General features: G+C 41.5%; 2 protein-coding genes and 1 long non-coding RNA gene across 4 annotated transcripts in view; 1 reads left to right on the top strand and 2 right to left on the bottom strand.

The window, feature by feature from the left end:
• Nucleotides 1-1,788: 1,788 nt before the first annotated feature.
• On the bottom strand, nt 1,789-4,535 carry LOC114554186 (zinc finger protein 90). Its single transcript, XM_028575852.1, has 3 exons — nt 4,059-4,535; nt 3,558-3,950; nt 1,789-3,155 (listed from the first exon to the last, which is right to left on the bottom strand). Exons 1-3 carry the CDS (start codon nt 4,249-4,251, stop codon nt 2,269-2,271), a joined length of 1,473 nt encoding a protein of 490 aa, XP_028431653.1. The 5' UTR covers nt 4,252-4,535; the 3' UTR covers nt 1,789-2,268.
• On the top strand, nt 3,873-9,109 carry LOC114554189 (uncharacterized). Of its 2 annotated transcripts, none has more exons than XR_003692395.1 (3): nt 3,873-4,349; nt 7,956-8,067; nt 8,176-9,109. It is a non-coding gene; the product is annotated as an uncharacterized LOC114554189 (long non-coding RNA). The 2 variants fall into 2 exon arrangements; XR_003692396.1 differs by lacking the exon at nt 3,873-4,349 and adding an exon at nt 4,547-4,841.
• Nucleotides 8,218-17,085, bottom strand: part of synpra (synaptoporin a) — a 23,490-nt gene continuing 14,622 nt past the window's right edge. Inside the window, exons 3-6 of the mRNA XM_028575854.1 lie at nt 12,173-12,297; nt 11,600-11,798; nt 10,549-10,740; nt 8,218-9,812 (exon numbers count right to left, since the gene is read on the bottom strand). Of these exons, the coding sequence (XP_028431655.1) occupies nt 9,561-9,812; nt 10,549-10,740; nt 11,600-11,798; nt 12,173-12,297 (768 nt within the window). The 3' untranslated portion in view covers nt 8,218-9,560. The remainder of the gene's footprint in view (nt 9,813-10,548; nt 10,741-11,599; nt 11,799-12,172; nt 12,298-17,085) is intronic.

The following is a 17,085-nucleotide window of genomic DNA, read 5'->3' as shown; positions in this document are numbered from 1 at the left end:
TCGACTAAGAATTTCTTCAATCGAACACAGGCCTACATTTATGTCATTTATCAGATCAGACTCCGTCCCCACCCAAACCCCTGCCGCCAAAATCTCACTCTGAACTCTGTTCAAAACTTGAGAGCCCTGTTATAAGGTTTTGTGAATAAGACCCCACCCAGCCACGGGTCAATACTTAAAGGAGAACTCCGGGCAAGTTTTCCGTTAATCTTGATTGCTATACGTATATGAGTACTGCCAATAGCAAAAAAACCGAGCCGAATCGGTGCTAGCAACACGGAGCTGCTGCAGCTAATGCAGAGAACTCCCACTCAGCTAAAACGGCAGTTATGAGGGCATAAGATAAAGAGTGCCTTTGTGCCTCTTAACAGACACAAAATGTAATTAAAATGTCTGTGCAACATGAACAGGGCCCTTACATGACAACAAGATGCATTTAGCAACTTAGCCATTGTTTAAATTCACCTACCCTCTTAGCTGCTAGCTGCCGTCTGGGATGAGTGAGTGTGTTCAGCCAGGCTCCGTTAATAATCATCACGCAGCAGTTCCATGTGTATTTGTAGCATATATATCCATTTTGTGTGCTGTCGTTAGTGAATATGAGTCTCTGCAGTGGCGAATTGTGTGGTAGTTTCCTTAGCCAGGCTAGCAGCCCGGACCGGCATTCTTCTACTTCCTCCCCGCCTCCCTTGCCTGCTGAGGCCGACAACAATCCAACAAGCGCCCGCTGGTCTGGTGGAGGTCCTCCAGAGGACCGTTCAAGCCTTCGCGGCAAAAAATTGTATTTTATTTCACCCTCACAAATAGGTAATTGAGCACTGTAGTGGTTATGACCATACTAGTGACTATTAGTCTATTAGCTGAGTGGGAGCTCTCTGCATTAGCTGCAGCAGCTCCGTGTTGCTAGCACCGAAATCGGCTCGTTTTTTTTGCTATCGACAGTGCTCATATACATATAGCAATCAAGATTAACGTAAAAATTGCCCGGAGTTCTCCTTTAATGTATTCATGTTTAACCAATACCTATTGTTAAAGAATGTGTTGGGAATCTGAACAAAAAAGTTCATAACACGATGGCTTGAGTTGCGAAATGTGAAGGTGCTTTTATTTACAAAAAAAGTGGTTAAACAACGCAGGACGTCCACAGCAAAAACATAAGAAACAAAAAAAACATCTTTTTACACTAGCAAAGCTTTTTCAAACCGTACAGAGCAGTCTGGGAGCTGGTTCTCTCAGCTTTCCCGTCAAGCTTTGGAACTTTGACAAAGTTTAACATGCATGTCTAACACTGTATAAGTTGAAAAAAAAAAAAAAAAAAATCACATGTCCCCTTTAAATACACCGAGACCTGAAGGCAACTCCAGAGCCAGACTGGTCAGTGTTTCGTCGATAGCGAGCAACACTTTCCCATTACGTATCATATTTTTTTATTGTGAATATAAAAATATTCAAGTGCAGATTTAAGATTTCTCTTAAAGCTATAGTGCGTGGTTTCTGTCGCCCCCCCCAAGAGTAATTCTAAGTAATGACAACACCATTGTCGGCGCGTTTACATTGTCCACCTAAGCCTTCCGTGATCGCGCAGATGCCCCCACCCCTCCTCCACACAGTTGCTAGTAGCCAAGGAGGACAAGGAGGATTAAAAAAAACATGATGGACTCTTCAGAAGAGGTCATTATCTTCACACAAAACTAACCGGATGACACAATCTTCTGAACACAGCCATACTGAAAAAGACAGAGAGAGTTGTGTGGAGCTGCTAGTCTTAATTAGCTTTGTAGCAACTCATTTGGCAACGGCTTGAATCTAACGGAGGTTCATTAATATCAAAAAGTTACGCACTAAAGCTTTAACATAAACAAGGCCCCCTCACTGATCGTTGGAAGTTTACTGTACTTTGTTATATTCTAACTTTAATGTAGTTTTATCATTGGGCCTGTAGCAGTTTTGTGCATCGTGCCAATAACATGAAGCCAGCCATCATCCTCACTAGAAATAAAAACAAAACACAATCTAATGAATAGAGCCTAGCTTCAATAATTAGCATGTCTAGACCAAGTGAGAAAATGAAAGTGCAAAACTAATATTTACATGGTCTTAAATGTATTCAATGTTAAATTTGTAGAGGCCCACCAGCGTAACAAATCACAAATTTTGCCGCTAGGATGATAAAAATTATCTTATATTATACAGTCTATATTAAAGTCTCTGACAATCAATGTTTTCCCGATGGTCACTATCTGAATGATTCAAACAGTATTTAAACTATCACAACGGTTGTGTGTAATCCATTTTGTCCTCTGAATGGAGCTTCAGATGGGTGTTTAAGTTGCTCTTCCTTTTAAAGCTTTTCCCACACAACACGCACAGATGGGGTCTTTCCCCCGTGTGCGTCATCCTGTGAGTCTTCATGTCGCCTTTTCGATTGAAGCGCCGACCACAGTCGCTGCACTGGTGTGGCCGTTCCCCCGTGTGGATTCTCATGTGCAAAGTCAAAGTCCCACTCTGTCTAAAGTTCATGCCACATTCCTTACACTGGAACGGCTTCTCTCCTGTGTGGATTCTCACATGATCCCTCAAATGGCCCGATTCCTTAAAACGTTTTGCGCAGATGGGACAAGTATGTCTTCTCTCCCTGGTCAGATCATTCACGTCTTCTTTCACTCCAATACTGTCTCTTTTCCTACTGCGCAAGTTGGAGTTGTGCTTTTTCTTTTGCCTCGTTCCTGCTGGTGTGAGGGTCTTAATCCATTCTCCATTCACCACAGCTTCTGTATTCTCTCCGTATTCACGTTGAGCTGCAGTATTGTCTAGACTGAAGTAGTAGGAGGGCTGAGGAACTGTCAGTGCGGACAGTTTGCAGCCTTCTCCTACAACAGCTCTTCTCTTTTTCTCCGCTGTGTAAAATGTTTTGTTGTTCCCAGTCGGGCCGTGGCTGGAACTTGAAGAATTAGGCTCATCATAGCTGCTCTCTGACTGAAGAGGGAGTTCATAGTAGTGGTCAGTAACTTCCTGAGGACTAAATGATGGAAACTTTTCCTCTTTTATCTGAGGGCGATCAGAGTCCTTGTGGTTCTGACTGGGGCTCCAGTCTTGTTCAGTGTACTGCTGCCCATCAAGCCCATCCCGCCCATGATGAGTGATCTCAAGCGGATCTACAAGGACAGAGGTGTGGAAATGTACTAAATTTTGCGAGATACCTTTTGTCGAACACAAAAACATGCATATAACTCCTTTCACCTTTTGTAAGTGTATCAGCATGTTCATACCTAAGTAAAGATGAACATCCAGTGTTGCATTTGGGAATTTCTTTCACCTTGCTGTTGATGGCATGCAGTGCAACCACAGATGACATGAATATCAAATAATAATTTCCTTATGAAAATATTTCTTATTGTAATGCAGTTTTAGTTTTTGCATTGTCAAATGGACGTGCCACTTACCCGACAAACCCAATCAAAATGTCTCAATATAGAGCATTTTAAGTGTATAATAATACATAAATAATACATTTTTGCTCTAATTTTCCTAGCCTGTGTTGGATGTCCTCTCCCCACCTTTCAGGGCTTCTCGCTGAAGTCCAGAAGACTCTGGATTTATCCCACAGGGGATCTCAGCCTCCCTGGCTGATGGAGATGTTATTAACTCGTCGCCATCAGGCTCGGCTTTAATATCTGCTGTCTGCTCAATAGCCGATGTTCTGCAGAAGTCTGAGGGCGGCTCCTCGAGATCTTCTCCTTTCACAAACTGAGGAGACACGGTGGTATCGCCCTGCTGCCTACTGGGCGGTCCTTGCTGATCAGCCCTCCTCTCTTGCTCATCTTTAATATGCAGGGTGCTCAGGCTCACATCTGGGGGGCGGCACCCAGGAGGAGAAGCCTCCTTATCACAGCAGACAGCACTGACCCGATGAGCTGCTGAATGACATGAGAGTGCATGTAGGGACGAGACTGGAGACAAAAAAACAACAACAACACTTACTTTAAATTTAAATCTAAATGTGACATGAAGACATTGCATCTTAGTTTTGAAAGTCGAGAGATTTAATCCACATATACCTGATCTATGTAATTTGACTTGAGGCCAGAGCACCAGTGTTTTCAGTTGATCTATCTCCTGCTTGGAGCGGCTGATCTCTCCCTGGTACTCTGTCAACGTTTTCTCCACCGCCCCGAAAATCTCCACAGCCGCCGCTGTCAGCCGCTCAGAGATGAACGCGTTTAGATAGTGTAGAGTGGCCATGTCAGCCATGGATGTAGCCTGTTTAGAGAACGATGTTAGCCATGGATGTATTAAGACACCGATGTCAGCTCGGATGCTGTTCTGGTTCTGACACGGAAGACATTTCGGTATGTGACTTTAGGGGCACGTTCAATCTCAAAACGGTTTGCACCGTTTTGCTACGGTGTGCAACGGCTTTGAGATATGTTTCCTCAAGTTGGGTGAGTGTGTATTTCGTTTATTGGCTGAGTCACAGGTGATACCAGTCTATGGTGATACCCAATCAGCAGAGACGTGGTAATAAAAAGGCAGAGTGTCCCCGTTTCAGTTTAAAAAAAACGTGATGCAACGTTTTGTCGGGGCTGAACGTGGCCCAGTTGTGAACGGTTCTTCTTCTCTCGGTATGGTGAACATTTTTCTTTTTTCTTTTTTTAAAGCGCTGGGAGCCATAGATCAGAAAGACTGCTGTCGCCCCCTGGTCACACAGGAGACTGCACATCTAAAATCCCATTGATTTTCTCCATAAGGATTTAGATTATCGGCCATACTGTCTAAACCAGTGTTTCTCAAATGTGGGTACGTACGTGTACCCCTAGGGGTACTTTGGAGGACTGCAGGGGGTACGTGAGCTATTTAACAAATTGTTTAATAGTTACCTTTTCCTCTTCTTCATGTAGACTTTTTTTTTCCTACCAAAAATTTGACATTTGTGTCGCCTTCTTTGGACCTATTCTTGCCTTCCTTCCTTCCTTCTACTGTCCTACTTTTTACAAATTACTCGCTTTTATTGAAGTTATGTCACTGTTTTTGATACTATTTTTGACCTATTCTTGCCTTACTTCCTTCTTTCTACCATCTTTTTCCAAGGTTTTGTCTTTTTTTACAGTTTTTGTCTCCTTTTCTCATCAGCATTTAAATGTTTTTTCAGTAACAAGGCTGTTGTTTAGTAAATCTATCTCTGACAGCGCTGTACTGTTCCTTTTTATATACACTTTTTTTTTCTACCAAAAATGAAATTATTGTAAAAAGTTTGAGAACCACTGGTCTAAACCATCCGAGGTAGACTGACCACGAGCTACGTGGTTGTGAAACAGAAGTTTCTGCTCCTGTTAGAAGTCTGTATGAAATCAACCTTGTTTCAAGAAAAAAATATGTTTTATCCGCGATCTTATGGAGAAAAACTACACTACCCACAATCTTAAGCGTAACAGTAACGTCTCTGATTGATCCAACTCGCTGTTACCATAGAAACGTTTACCTTACCCGCGAAACCGCGAACGGCTAGAGCGAGCTTCTACCATTAAAGTCTGATAGTTTCTGTGCCTTTTTTGCCGTTTTCAAAATGTTTTTTTGCGCCGGATCAAATGTTTTATGCTCACTATTCATCTCTTAACTGGTTGGCTCGGTTCCAGACTTAAAACTCTATATATATATATATATATATATATATATATATGCAATTTTCGAAACGTCAATGAAACAATTGAATGTGGAAAAAACACTTCCCGGAAGCAAAATTACGAATCCCACTATGGCCACGCCAAGACCCGCCCTACGAAGCAGCTCGATTGGTTGGGGTTAGGCATTTGACCTTGAGTGGTTATGGTTAGGATAGCCGATTGGTCATGGGATAGGACCTGTACAAATGGGGTTACATTACCTCACGTAAACATGGACGCCTGGCCAATAAATGCTATCGAAGGACATTTAATTTGGATGTGGCAGCCATCTAGGCCTACTGCCCCTGCTGCCTCGTCAAATGCTCGGTGATGAGCCAGCCGGCCAAAGCCATCCCCGACCACCTGGAGCTCCTCCTGTGTGCGGGGAAAGTGGACGAAATGGGGGAGAACAGCCACCACCTCATCCACCATCCTGTGGACCAACCTGTGCACCGTAGGTAGAGGCATACAGAAGAACCTGGAGACAACTCGGTAGGCTGAACCGGTTGCCAGCCAGAACAGGAATACGAGCGTCTCCAGGGTCGGGCCCCATCCGTGCTGCCTGTCCGTCTTCAGGACCACCAACAGCTGTTGCATGGCGTCTCTGCCCATCCTTCCTTGGAAGGACTAGTCCTACCAAGGAAGGATCCTTGACATTGAGAAACAGCTACTGTCTATGTATTCGTAATATCGCTTCTGGGAACCAGAGCCATTGAAAAAGTGGGCGGTCACTGTTGAGCTCTTTACGAGACGGTTTAAATGGATATAGTCATAGATGGATCTTTGCTTTAATACAGTCTATGGTTTGACTTTTATTAGGCTATACTGGAAATGCTGGGGTGCTGTAGAAGCAGCGGAGGAAGCAGTAGGGTAGCCTACTAGGAATTAGGGCTGGGCGATATGGACCAAAAGTCATATCCCGATATATTTTGGCTGAATATCGATATACGATATATATCCCGATATTGTTTTCCGCAAAGTGAGAGCAAATGTTCAGTCAAAGCCAAAATCAAATATGACATGTCACAAGTAGTTTCATAGAGACAGTTGCAAAATCAAATAAATAATAAACCGGTTTCTTCACCTGGTTCATGATTAAATGCTCAGCTGTTCAAATAACAATAAAATGTAAACCTAAATACTGTATAACAGGAGTACCTTTTTTGAAATCAAAGCTCCATATTTGTGATTCGTTCCAAAGGTCAATTAAGCTTTTGATATTAATATAATCTACTTTGTTCAAAATGTAATGCCTCATGCCTGTAAGCCTAGGTTTATAGTCCCATTCTTCCACTTGATACTGCTTCCACTTAAGTAAACTAAAAGATGAACTATCGACTACAAAACAAAGAAACTAATTAATGTGTTAATACAAAGAATATTTATTATGATCGGTTCACAGATCTGAGTCCAAACGGAAACTTCACCCTTCTGAACTAAGAGTTTCTGCTTCAAGGTGAAGTTTAAAACAGACTGAAATGTCCAGGCTCATTCCTCCACTATTTATTTCTGTATGTATTTATGCGTTACGTGTCATTTTAACGGGCACTGAGCTCCAGATCCTGCAGCTGCAGACGGTCTCTGCTGCCCCGCTGTAGCTTCTCTCCGTCCGCCTGCCGCCCGGCAAACTTAGTGGAACTTTCCGCCGATATCGACATACAGGTCGTCCTGGACTACGTGTAAGATCCTACCGATCACCACTCTGTCTTTGGCTGGTCCGATTTGGATCAGCGGGGACCGGCGCAGCAGCGAGGCAAAGCTGTGTTTTTCCCGGGGGAAGAGACGCTGCGGCCGGCCACGGAGCTCTCCGCCTCCCGCTGCCGCCGGAGCTCAGGTTGCTGGTCGAAGGCGGCATACATAATCATAAAACACATTGTCACCTGTTAAATGTTATTCATTGCTGTTTGTTCTTTTCATTTCCTCTATCGAACATAATTAAGCAGTACAAAAGTCCGGCATCTTTAGCGTTGATCTGAATGCTTCGCACCCCTGTTCCAAGATGGCGGCGGTTTTGACGTATGTTTAGAACCTCAAGGCGACATCTGTGTATATATCTATGGGAGCAAGGATCACATTTGAACTATATCGATATATGCGATATGGTCTAATTCCATATCTCATTTAAAAATATATCGATATATTTTTAATATCGATATATCGCCCAGCCCTACTAGGAATGCAAGGCATACAGAGCAATGTTAATAAGTGTGTAAAAATGGCGCAGAGTAGGCTACTTGCATATTAAAGGCCCATTTAATTGATTGACATGTAAATTACTTATTTCGTGTGTCCCAGGTAACAACAGAAAGATCAGCTGACACACCGTCATTGCGGGCTTCTCATTGTACCTGGCAGACTCTTATGGAACAAGAAGCATCCCTCAAAGACCATCCAACCAAGGCAACAGGTCAGGGGTCAACCACTTTTCAGGGCAAAGTTCTTGCATAACATCAGGTGTACAGTCTGATCCTTCAACTAGAGAAACTAACTTGTTTATGTAAATTTTTTCACACAGAGCAGACAAAGAGATCTGAGCCGAAACATGGAGAACAGATCGTTTATGGACAAATTTGTGCATCTTTATTAGGATGAATGCCTGTAAAATACCCACACTCATGAACCAAATGCATGTGGCAGTATATGGACCCGTACACATTTATCATGGATGTCCAACTATGATACATACTGTACATGGATGTTCAATCTGCTTCATTATACTGATGCAAGTCACATGCTGGAGGTCAAGAAACAGGGTTGCACAAGTCATATCAAACAGCTAACGGGAATTATCCTTTGAATATTACTATACATGAATTGCATTTTTTTTTTTTATTTGTACAAGACTGAATTGGGATTTTAAAGCCAACAAAAACTCAATATCAATTATGAGCCCTATTATCACTGCTACTGATGTGCCTTTTTTACTGGGCTTTAGCAGTGTAAAAGAATACTCTGGGCATGCTTTAGAGAGGTATAACTTAGGTTTATAATTTCCCAGTAGTCTGAGGATAGCATAGAAAACAGTCACAGCAATTTGCAGCAGGATCGGCCACTTGTAAACAATTTGGGAGAAAATCTTCCTCTTTACGTCATAAATATGAAACGGCAGTGTGATGTTGTCTGTACAGATGCAACTAAGAAGTGGAAACCATGGGAACATAATCATACTGCAATGGTTGCATATACGGTACTTTTGTCTTGCACAATTCCTGTATAGTGTTTTTTTTTGCAGTTTACAGTTTTTTTGTAAATTAAGTGTTTAGACTTTCTGACATGATCAATGTCAGACATGAGTTGGAATCTATTTATTCTAACAAATTAAACAGAAATGTCACTAATTCTGAATATGTATCTAAATGAGAAACACAAAATATCAAAATATAGTTCCAGTTAGATTAGAAAAAAGAATATACATGTTATAATAGGGATCTAAATAAACTTTCAGTAATGATTCGGGGGCATGTGGTCTTTGTAAACTTTCAGAGATAAACTGTTTACTAGTTTCACAGAGAGCATATTAGCACGTGTACAGTAAGACATCATGCACTGAGTCGACCCCATTTTCGAAACAAAAATGTATACAAACATAGAGCACTTTTTACTTCCAAAACAGTGCAAACCAGTTTGAAAAAGACATCCAGTTGTAACAGTGAATGTCCATTACCAAGCACAGAGAGAGAGGCCATCACTTACGAGTTTCAAACTACAAGAAATACAACATTCAGCAAACAACACAGAGAAGGAGTAAAAGACTATATCTAATAATTTTGTATCTACAATGGGTGTACTTGACACCGTAGATGCCTTATTTTATGACCATATTTTTTTCTCTCTCTGATAACCCCGATTGCCTTTTGTTTTAAATGCAGAAGTGCCACTCACGAATCGAAAAAGGCACGGCTACATTTGATTGGAGTAGGAGGTGGGCCCTCCCACCTGGCTGTACTCAGATGGCTGTCCGAGGTTTCCCTGGGTGTTGTAGCTCCCTGACTGGTCGAAGCTTCCCTGGTTGTAGTGCTCCTGGTTAAAGGTGTTGGACTGTTTCTCAGATGCCCCGCCTGCTAACCTTGTAGTGCCCTTGTGCCAACCGGTCTCCTTAAAGACAAACCAGATGTTCCCAGCCCATAGAACAAAGTTGAGAAACCCAAAAACCTAAAGGGGAAGAGAACGAGGCAAAGCGATATTAAGCAAATTAGAAATTCTAGTCAGCGGTGCAAACTCATATTCTAGTATTCCTATATCTTTATTCTGCTGGATGCTAGTTTTAATTTTACTACTTAAACATACCTTGACGTAGAAACATTCAAACTTTCACAATTTCAGCTTCTTTAGGAAAGTTTTTTCATTCAAAAGAAATCTTTGGGTTTAACAGCTTTCAGTTACACATACCAATACAAAAATACCATTTTAACTGTATCCATCTCTTTCTCTTCAACTGGCAATTCAAACCCTTTCAGGTCTTCGAACAACAACAAAATAACTTATTTCGCTCTCACAATTTCCACAGTTCATACACAATTTACACCAACTGCTTTTTAGTACTGACACCTCAGCTGAACTTCTTCTGTTAGTTCATACACTTGAACTGCCACTAACTTCTCTCAGGATTTCCACATCAACTCAAATATCCCGCTCAATTCATCACTTACACTTCAGCTGAATTTTCAAATCCTTTCAGTACTTTAACTGACACTTCAACTTCACTCAGCGCTTACACTTAAAAACTTCAAGTTCTTTCAGCGCTTCCTTTTAACTGCTATTTCAACTTCCTTCAGTGTTCCTATTTTGACTGACACATCAGCTACAATTTCAACTGTTTCGGTATTTGAACTATTTAAAACGTTTCAACGGCTAAATTGTAGCTGGGACACACATCCTGTGAACCTACCACTGAGGTGTTGAGTCCGGACCAGCGCGGTCCATGCAGAGAGCCACACTTGTTGGTCTGGACTTTGCAGGCAGAGATAAGGAGCTGCACCTCATCTGGATCAGTGGCCATTTTCACCTCAGACAGAGCCTTGGCCCAGGCAGAAGAACTGACCAGCCACATGAAGGAGAACACCACTGTCACTACAAAGTCCTGATGGCATGTAAGAGAGAGAAGACAGATTATCAAAAACATTAATCTCAAAAAACCACAACATTACTTTGTCACTACTTTTTTAAATTAGTGGTTGAATGATGGGGCTTGCTTTGAGCAGCTATGTCTTAGCATTATGATTGATTTTCATTTGTAAGTCCAGACTGATCTCATGAAGTGGTGTATGTAAATTCGTATGCCATTATTGGCGTGTTATCAACACGCATACTCGCTTTTTAGCGTATTTATCAACGGCATTTGGCCTCCATTGACTTACATTACCTTGCAATTGCGTGTGAATTGACGCCGTAGTGAGTAGTATGAAAGGGCGAAAATCCACATAGAGAAGTTGGTCTGGGTGGAGGATGGGTAAAACACAGGACTTTCATCCAGGAGAGCGGGTATTGTGTCCCACGTGTGACATTTCCTTTGAGTCCCGCATGTGATGTTTCCTTTCTACGTTAGTTCTTTTCCTAAACCCAACCGGTTCTTCTTTTCCTAAACCCAACCCGCGTGTCACGTTTCCTAAACCCCAACGTAGCCACGTGGCTTTAGAAAGTGGCATGTACAGTATGTTTACGCTGTGATGTTGCAGACTGCCGTCCATACACACGGACAGCTCAAAATACGTACCGATAACACGCCACTTGGCTTTAGGAAAATGGCGTGTATGTTTACGTTAAGTCATGATGCCATGTTGCAGAGTCAGTTTAAGATGGAAACACAGGAATAGAGTCAATTGAGAATTGAAGGGGAAGATTGTATAACGTCGAGTAACTTCCCATGTTGTGGATATAGACTACTTCCCACTAGCAATTAGCAACTGAAAATGTCTCTGGTTGGAGTCCATTGTACTCACAATGAGTGGTCCTCGGTTGTTTTCACGGTACTTGTTCTGAAAGAAGATGTAGACAATGGTGGCCATGAGGGAATACAGGAAGGCAAAGACCGCAATGGTGACGAAGAACTCTGCAGAGGATGAGTAGTCTCCAATAAGGAAAACGCGTTCCCTCCTAATACCCTCACACACGGGCGCTTCAAAGGACACCTGGTGCAACCTGATACACAGAAGAAGGTACACGGGGTCAAATCAAACTCACTACACAAAATGACAGGATATTATACCCTCATAAGGTCATAAATGATTATACAGTGATTCATTTGTATTTGTCTTTCCTTGTTTATAATTTTCTCTGACATCCTCTGAAGGTCTTTTATATAGATTTTCAGTTAACATTTGCTCTGAGGTACAATTGGGATCTATCTGCCCTCTGAGGTAGGTATAGTTTTAATAGGCTCTAAAACCTTTGCATATTCTGTCCAGATTGCACTGATGTATTTGTGTTTAGAAAAGCTCACACCACAAACTCAGGAATGCATCATCATGGTTCATACTCCTACCATCAAACTTTGAGACAATGAATGAACTCACCTGAAAGGATAAGCAAAGTCGATGCCAATGCTGAGGTTGCTTAGGGCCTTCTCCATGCAGTCCACACTAACCCTCAGCTGCCCAGAGAAGCCCCCACATGTCGCAAATGCAAAAATGGCAAAGAGCTGCACAAAGAAAGAAAAATCTAAAGTTAGTTGCCAATAGATGACTTAAGGCCAAGCACAGATGAGGAGATGGGACCTTCAAACTACTGGGAATTAGATGTTTTCTTCTTCTTTTTGGCCATGAGTGTTGTGAAATCACACATTCCACATTCCACATACAACAATCAAATGAGAATTATTTTGGTTTGATAATGATTACACTACTTAAACATGTGCAAATAACTTAACAAATCCAATGTTCCAATGTCAGGATAAACCTTTGGCATGATAATGCTATGTCAGCTTTGACACTGCTGTTTTTATTTTGCACACTGTTATGACTTCACACAAATGATCACCTTCTGCACTAGTGACAAGTGACTGAAATTATGTCTGGACCCCAGCAAAGATGGTGGAATTGTTATGGACTTGGATGTGTTATTACTGGGCTTATACAAACGGATGAAATCAGCCACCTCCGCTGTGCTGGCTCTGTTTTGAACTGACTTTATTGGTATTGTCAACCATGACAGGTTTGCCCTAACAAGTCAATCAACATTGGATTATAGTGTCTCCAACCATGGTAAATATGGCATACTGGGTTGTTTTTCAATTTTACGTAACAAAGATGAATATACTTAAGCAGTATTCATTTATTTTATTGCCATTTGGGGTAGCAGAACAAGTTGAAAACACAACATAGACATATTATCACTTTATAAAGTTGGCATTCCTATTGCCTATTCACACATCCAGCAGAGTCGGAGCAACATTAGCGTTCATTTTGAGTTGTGTTTCTGGCCACCTTACAAAAGTGAGTCCAATATTTACTTTACGTTTAGCTCTGTTTTGGTCTCCTCCAACCCCAGAAGGAAATATCTGCCTCTAGCTGCTAAATGTTTCACTAAGTTCATCAGCGACGTCACTAACTCTGTCTGTCTAACAGTGGACATGTAGGGTTTATTAGAGCTTGCCTGCTGAAACAACCCAGTCTCACGGCAGTTTGTGAAATGGTCACGTTATGTAATCTATTGATACGTGTTCACAGGGACGTTTTTGTCGTTTTTTTCGTGGTGGCCAGCACGAAAATGTAAACTAATGTATTTAAATTGGAAGCATATGTCGTGGTCACAGCACGACTACGGTAGCGAGTAGTATGAAATGCCGTCAGATCCATTTGTCCGACATGACTGAAGTGTGACGTCGCAACGTCATACAGCCATGGTTGATGCTCCACGCCCCTGACCAGCAGCTGATTGGACGCACGCGTGACGTGGGTGTGGCTACTCGAGAATTTCAACACAGTGACATGGCGGCTCATTCAGAAAACGATCTCATATTGTACTAAGATAGTTCACGGAAACGTGTATCTGAAAACATTTAAACGAGAAAAAGGCCATGTAGTTGCTGAATCTGTCTTCATTTCAGATCGACAAAGGTTAGTTTGAAAGATTTTCGTCTACTTCTAGTGGATAGTTGCGTCGCCGATGCCCAGCTTTATGCAAATTAATCCGTTGAACGCGCCATGACAGTCTGTTGAAATTCTCGAGTAGCCACACCCACGTCACACATTCGTCCAATCAGCTGCTGGTCAGGGGCGTGGAGCATCAACCATGGCTGTATGACATTGCGACACCACGCATCAGTCGTGTCGCAAAAGTGGATCTGTACCGTTACTCCCCCGCGGCTGTTTCCCGGCGTGTGAGTCTTCCTTTCCCCGTTGTTTTTTTCCTAAACCCAACCTCCGCCACCCTGTTATTGTCGCGCGTCTCCCGGCGTGTGAGGCGTCCTTCCCCGGGGTGTGGCATTCCCCGTTAATCTCCGTATAGACCATTTCTTGCTAGCCACCACGAAAAAAATGACTAACGTGAGACCGTCTTGGCTGAAAACAGCTGTTGCTGCTGGAAACAATGCAGATGTAAAGTTGTGGGCCTAAAAACAAAGCAATGAGTTGAAAGACACTAAAACGATTCAGCTGTGGGGAATTCGAGAGTTGGGTAATAATTACCTGTGGGTTTGTCACTATGAGCAACATCTCTCACTTTACACAAAGTAATTTGACCCAATATTTATATAAAAAATCAATTAGTGCAGCTTTGACAACGTGTCAGTTGAGTTTTAAATCTCAAAACTGAGCCACAGGAATCATTAAAACTGTAAGTGTAATGAATTTCTAGTAACAAGCCCAAGTAGCAAATAGTGAGTATGAGCAGTCCCACCATTTTGCTTACGGACATCTCAACAATTTCTCTGCCGTGAAGCCAATTTAACAGAAGCAGATAGCATTTTGGCTACATCAGCACATGGACACAATAGCTGAAGTGAGTGTGTGGGATGAGCTGAATTAGGACAGTCGGAGTCTGGAGGAAGAGACAAGCACTGTTTGTGTCTGGCACTTGAGGATGACTTCAGCACCACGGGGAAAAAATTTGGTTCATATTCTCCCTTGAGCATTTGCCTTATTTCAAATTGGCCCCACAATACAATGAATGATTCCCCTTGGACTATAAACACAGACACAAAGGAGAATCTAAACTTTGAACACAGCAGCAAACAAATAATAATCTAAGAATGAAGTATATTACTAGATGAAATATCAATTGTATAAAATAAAATGTAATTTGACATGAAAAACTGCATTAGCAATGTGTTAGAGGAGGTTGTAGGTGATTACAATTAAACAAAGACAGAACCTCAGAGCTTAGCTTGCATTACAGGCTGTAAAACTTAAAAACCTCTTCAGTCACAATTTGATTTACTGCCATTATAACAACAGTTTGATGACACAAATATCAGGCAGAACGATCGCATACTGAAATACTACCCACTGCGTTTGTTTGAATGAGCTATTATCCACAGTCAAAAAAAATTAAAACTTGAACTTACTGGAGCAAACACCATACACATTGGAGACGAGAGGATCTAATCCTACTTGAGTACTGCTGAAACAGAAACTGGACAAGGCTGCCTGAGGAAATCACTGTGTGTGTGTGTGTGTGTGTGTGTGTGTGTGTGTGTGTGTGTGTGTGTGTGTGTGTGTGTGTGTGTGTGTGTGTGTGTGTGTGTGTGTGTGTGTGTGTGTGTGTGTGACTAATGTCTCTTCACTCCTCTATTCAATTGTGCCCTCTACCGCTTCTGAAATTAGGTAAGAAATAAAAGTAAGTAAAAAGGTTCAACAATTCCTTCAAATATGTAGTGGAAGACTAATTAAGCGTCTGTTTGCTCAAGTTGAACCTGCTAACACATACAGTAGGATAATTAAAGCTTTAATTTTAAAACTAATGAGGCTATGGCCCCATATGTTTTATTAGAGTACTCATTAAATGCAATTTCTGAAGGTGATACTGGACTACACATTGCTATTTACTCGGTTAATCTCTTTGTTAGTATTCCTCTCCTGCTAATTCTATACTAATGCAATGTAAGTATGCCTGTGTAAACAACATGAATGATTAATTAACCTCTTAGCTCTACAGCTGATAGAAAAACAGGGCTGAGATACCTGATTGCAAAACAGGAAGTGGTGAATAGATTCATTATGGACACATTATACAAACAGCAGCAGATCAACCTAGTGCTAAAGCCAATTAGACATGTTTTCCAGCCTGTACATAGATGGCAAATGGGTGGAAAATAATAAATATTGCTTTTATGAGTATAAAGCCAACAATGTTGTTCCTTATTATTTTTTAATGAGTCAGAGGGCTAAGCAGTGTGTAAAACAAGCTTTAGTAACCATTTGTGATACTGAGGTTGTGCTATGTGTTCTATGACAGACTGAGGAACTTAATGGAAACCACTACGTAACACATTGTTTTTTTGTTCGTTCTGTATTCTAATCCACACCTGTTGTGTCCACACACTTCTTAATGTTCAATATCACAAAAACCCACACTGACATATGTATTATACTGTATATTAGTGTAGGAGCCAAATATGTTCTTTCAAGTGTTCAGATTTTGGGTGTTTGTTGTTTGTTGGTGCGGAAAGGGCAAATGGTTTTGCCAAATAAACATACTGTTATTCTGCAATGCAACATAGTCAGACGATTCTTGAACGCTACACAGCATGTTAACATCAGCGCGTCAGCCAGGTCACTCCAGGTTAAAACCACCTCAGTAGTTACGGTATCAGACCGAACAACTTTATAATTAGCATTCTCTCACTTCCTACACATACAGTCCACTACCACTGCTGTGAATAAATTAAGTTGTTTCCTCCGCTGCCCACTCCAACAATACTGTGGCCCACAGAGAGATAATTGTTGGACTTTGCCTGCCATTTGACAAAGGAGAGAGATAATTAGCTCTTCTCTCACCACTCTGACCTAAAAGTGATAAGTAGTTTTAATGACATGAAGTACAGCAGTTTTATGTGGACGATTGGAAAAATGAAAACAAAAGGCAGTAAAAAATGCTTTGTGAATGGTGGCTAGAGGGCTAAAAATGAATACCAGTGCGGCTAAAGATGTGTATGAATGTATTCATTAACACCGGTTATCATTAGTTTAATGAAAATGCAATGGATTAAGTGGCTTAATTTCATTCCAGCCAACCAGGTGTGATGAGATGAGAAAACTGATGCATGCAACTGTTATAAGCTAGAATTTAGGCACTAACACAATTTTATACATTTTAATCATTTTAATTTTATTACATTCTGTGATTTTGCCTGTAGTGGATATCCACCACAGCAAAAAACTCCGTAAACTCCAGGGGTCAATATCTGCCACAACACATTTTAAGGTGGAAATAATAAAGACTGGTGAGGCCAGGTGTCCTATCGGTGTCTTATGAGTTAAAACTGAAG

The sequence above is a fragment of the Perca flavescens genome, chromosome 4, assembly GCF_004354835.1.
Source record: "Perca flavescens isolate YP-PL-M2 chromosome 4, PFLA_1.0, whole genome shotgun sequence".
NCBI lineage: Eukaryota > Metazoa > Chordata > Actinopteri > Perciformes > Percidae > Perca > Perca flavescens.
Note: the sequence above shows the minus strand (reverse complement) of the source record. Positions and strands in the feature narration are given on the sequence as shown.

Excerpts from the sequence above, each read along its gene's own strand:
- LOC114554186 (XM_028575852.1), bottom strand. The coding sequence starts at position 4,251 with ATGGCTGACATGGCCACTCTACACTATCTAAACGCGTTCATCTCTGAG. Across the intron at positions 3,951-4,058 it reads AGTCAAATTACATAGATCAG|TCTCGTCCCTACATGCACTC; the intron begins GTATATGTGGAT and ends TTTTGTCTCCAG. Across the intron at positions 3,156-3,557 it reads TCAGCGAGAAGCCCTGAAAG|ATCCGCTTGAGATCACTCAT; the intron begins GTGGGGAGAGGA and ends CTGTCCTTGTAG.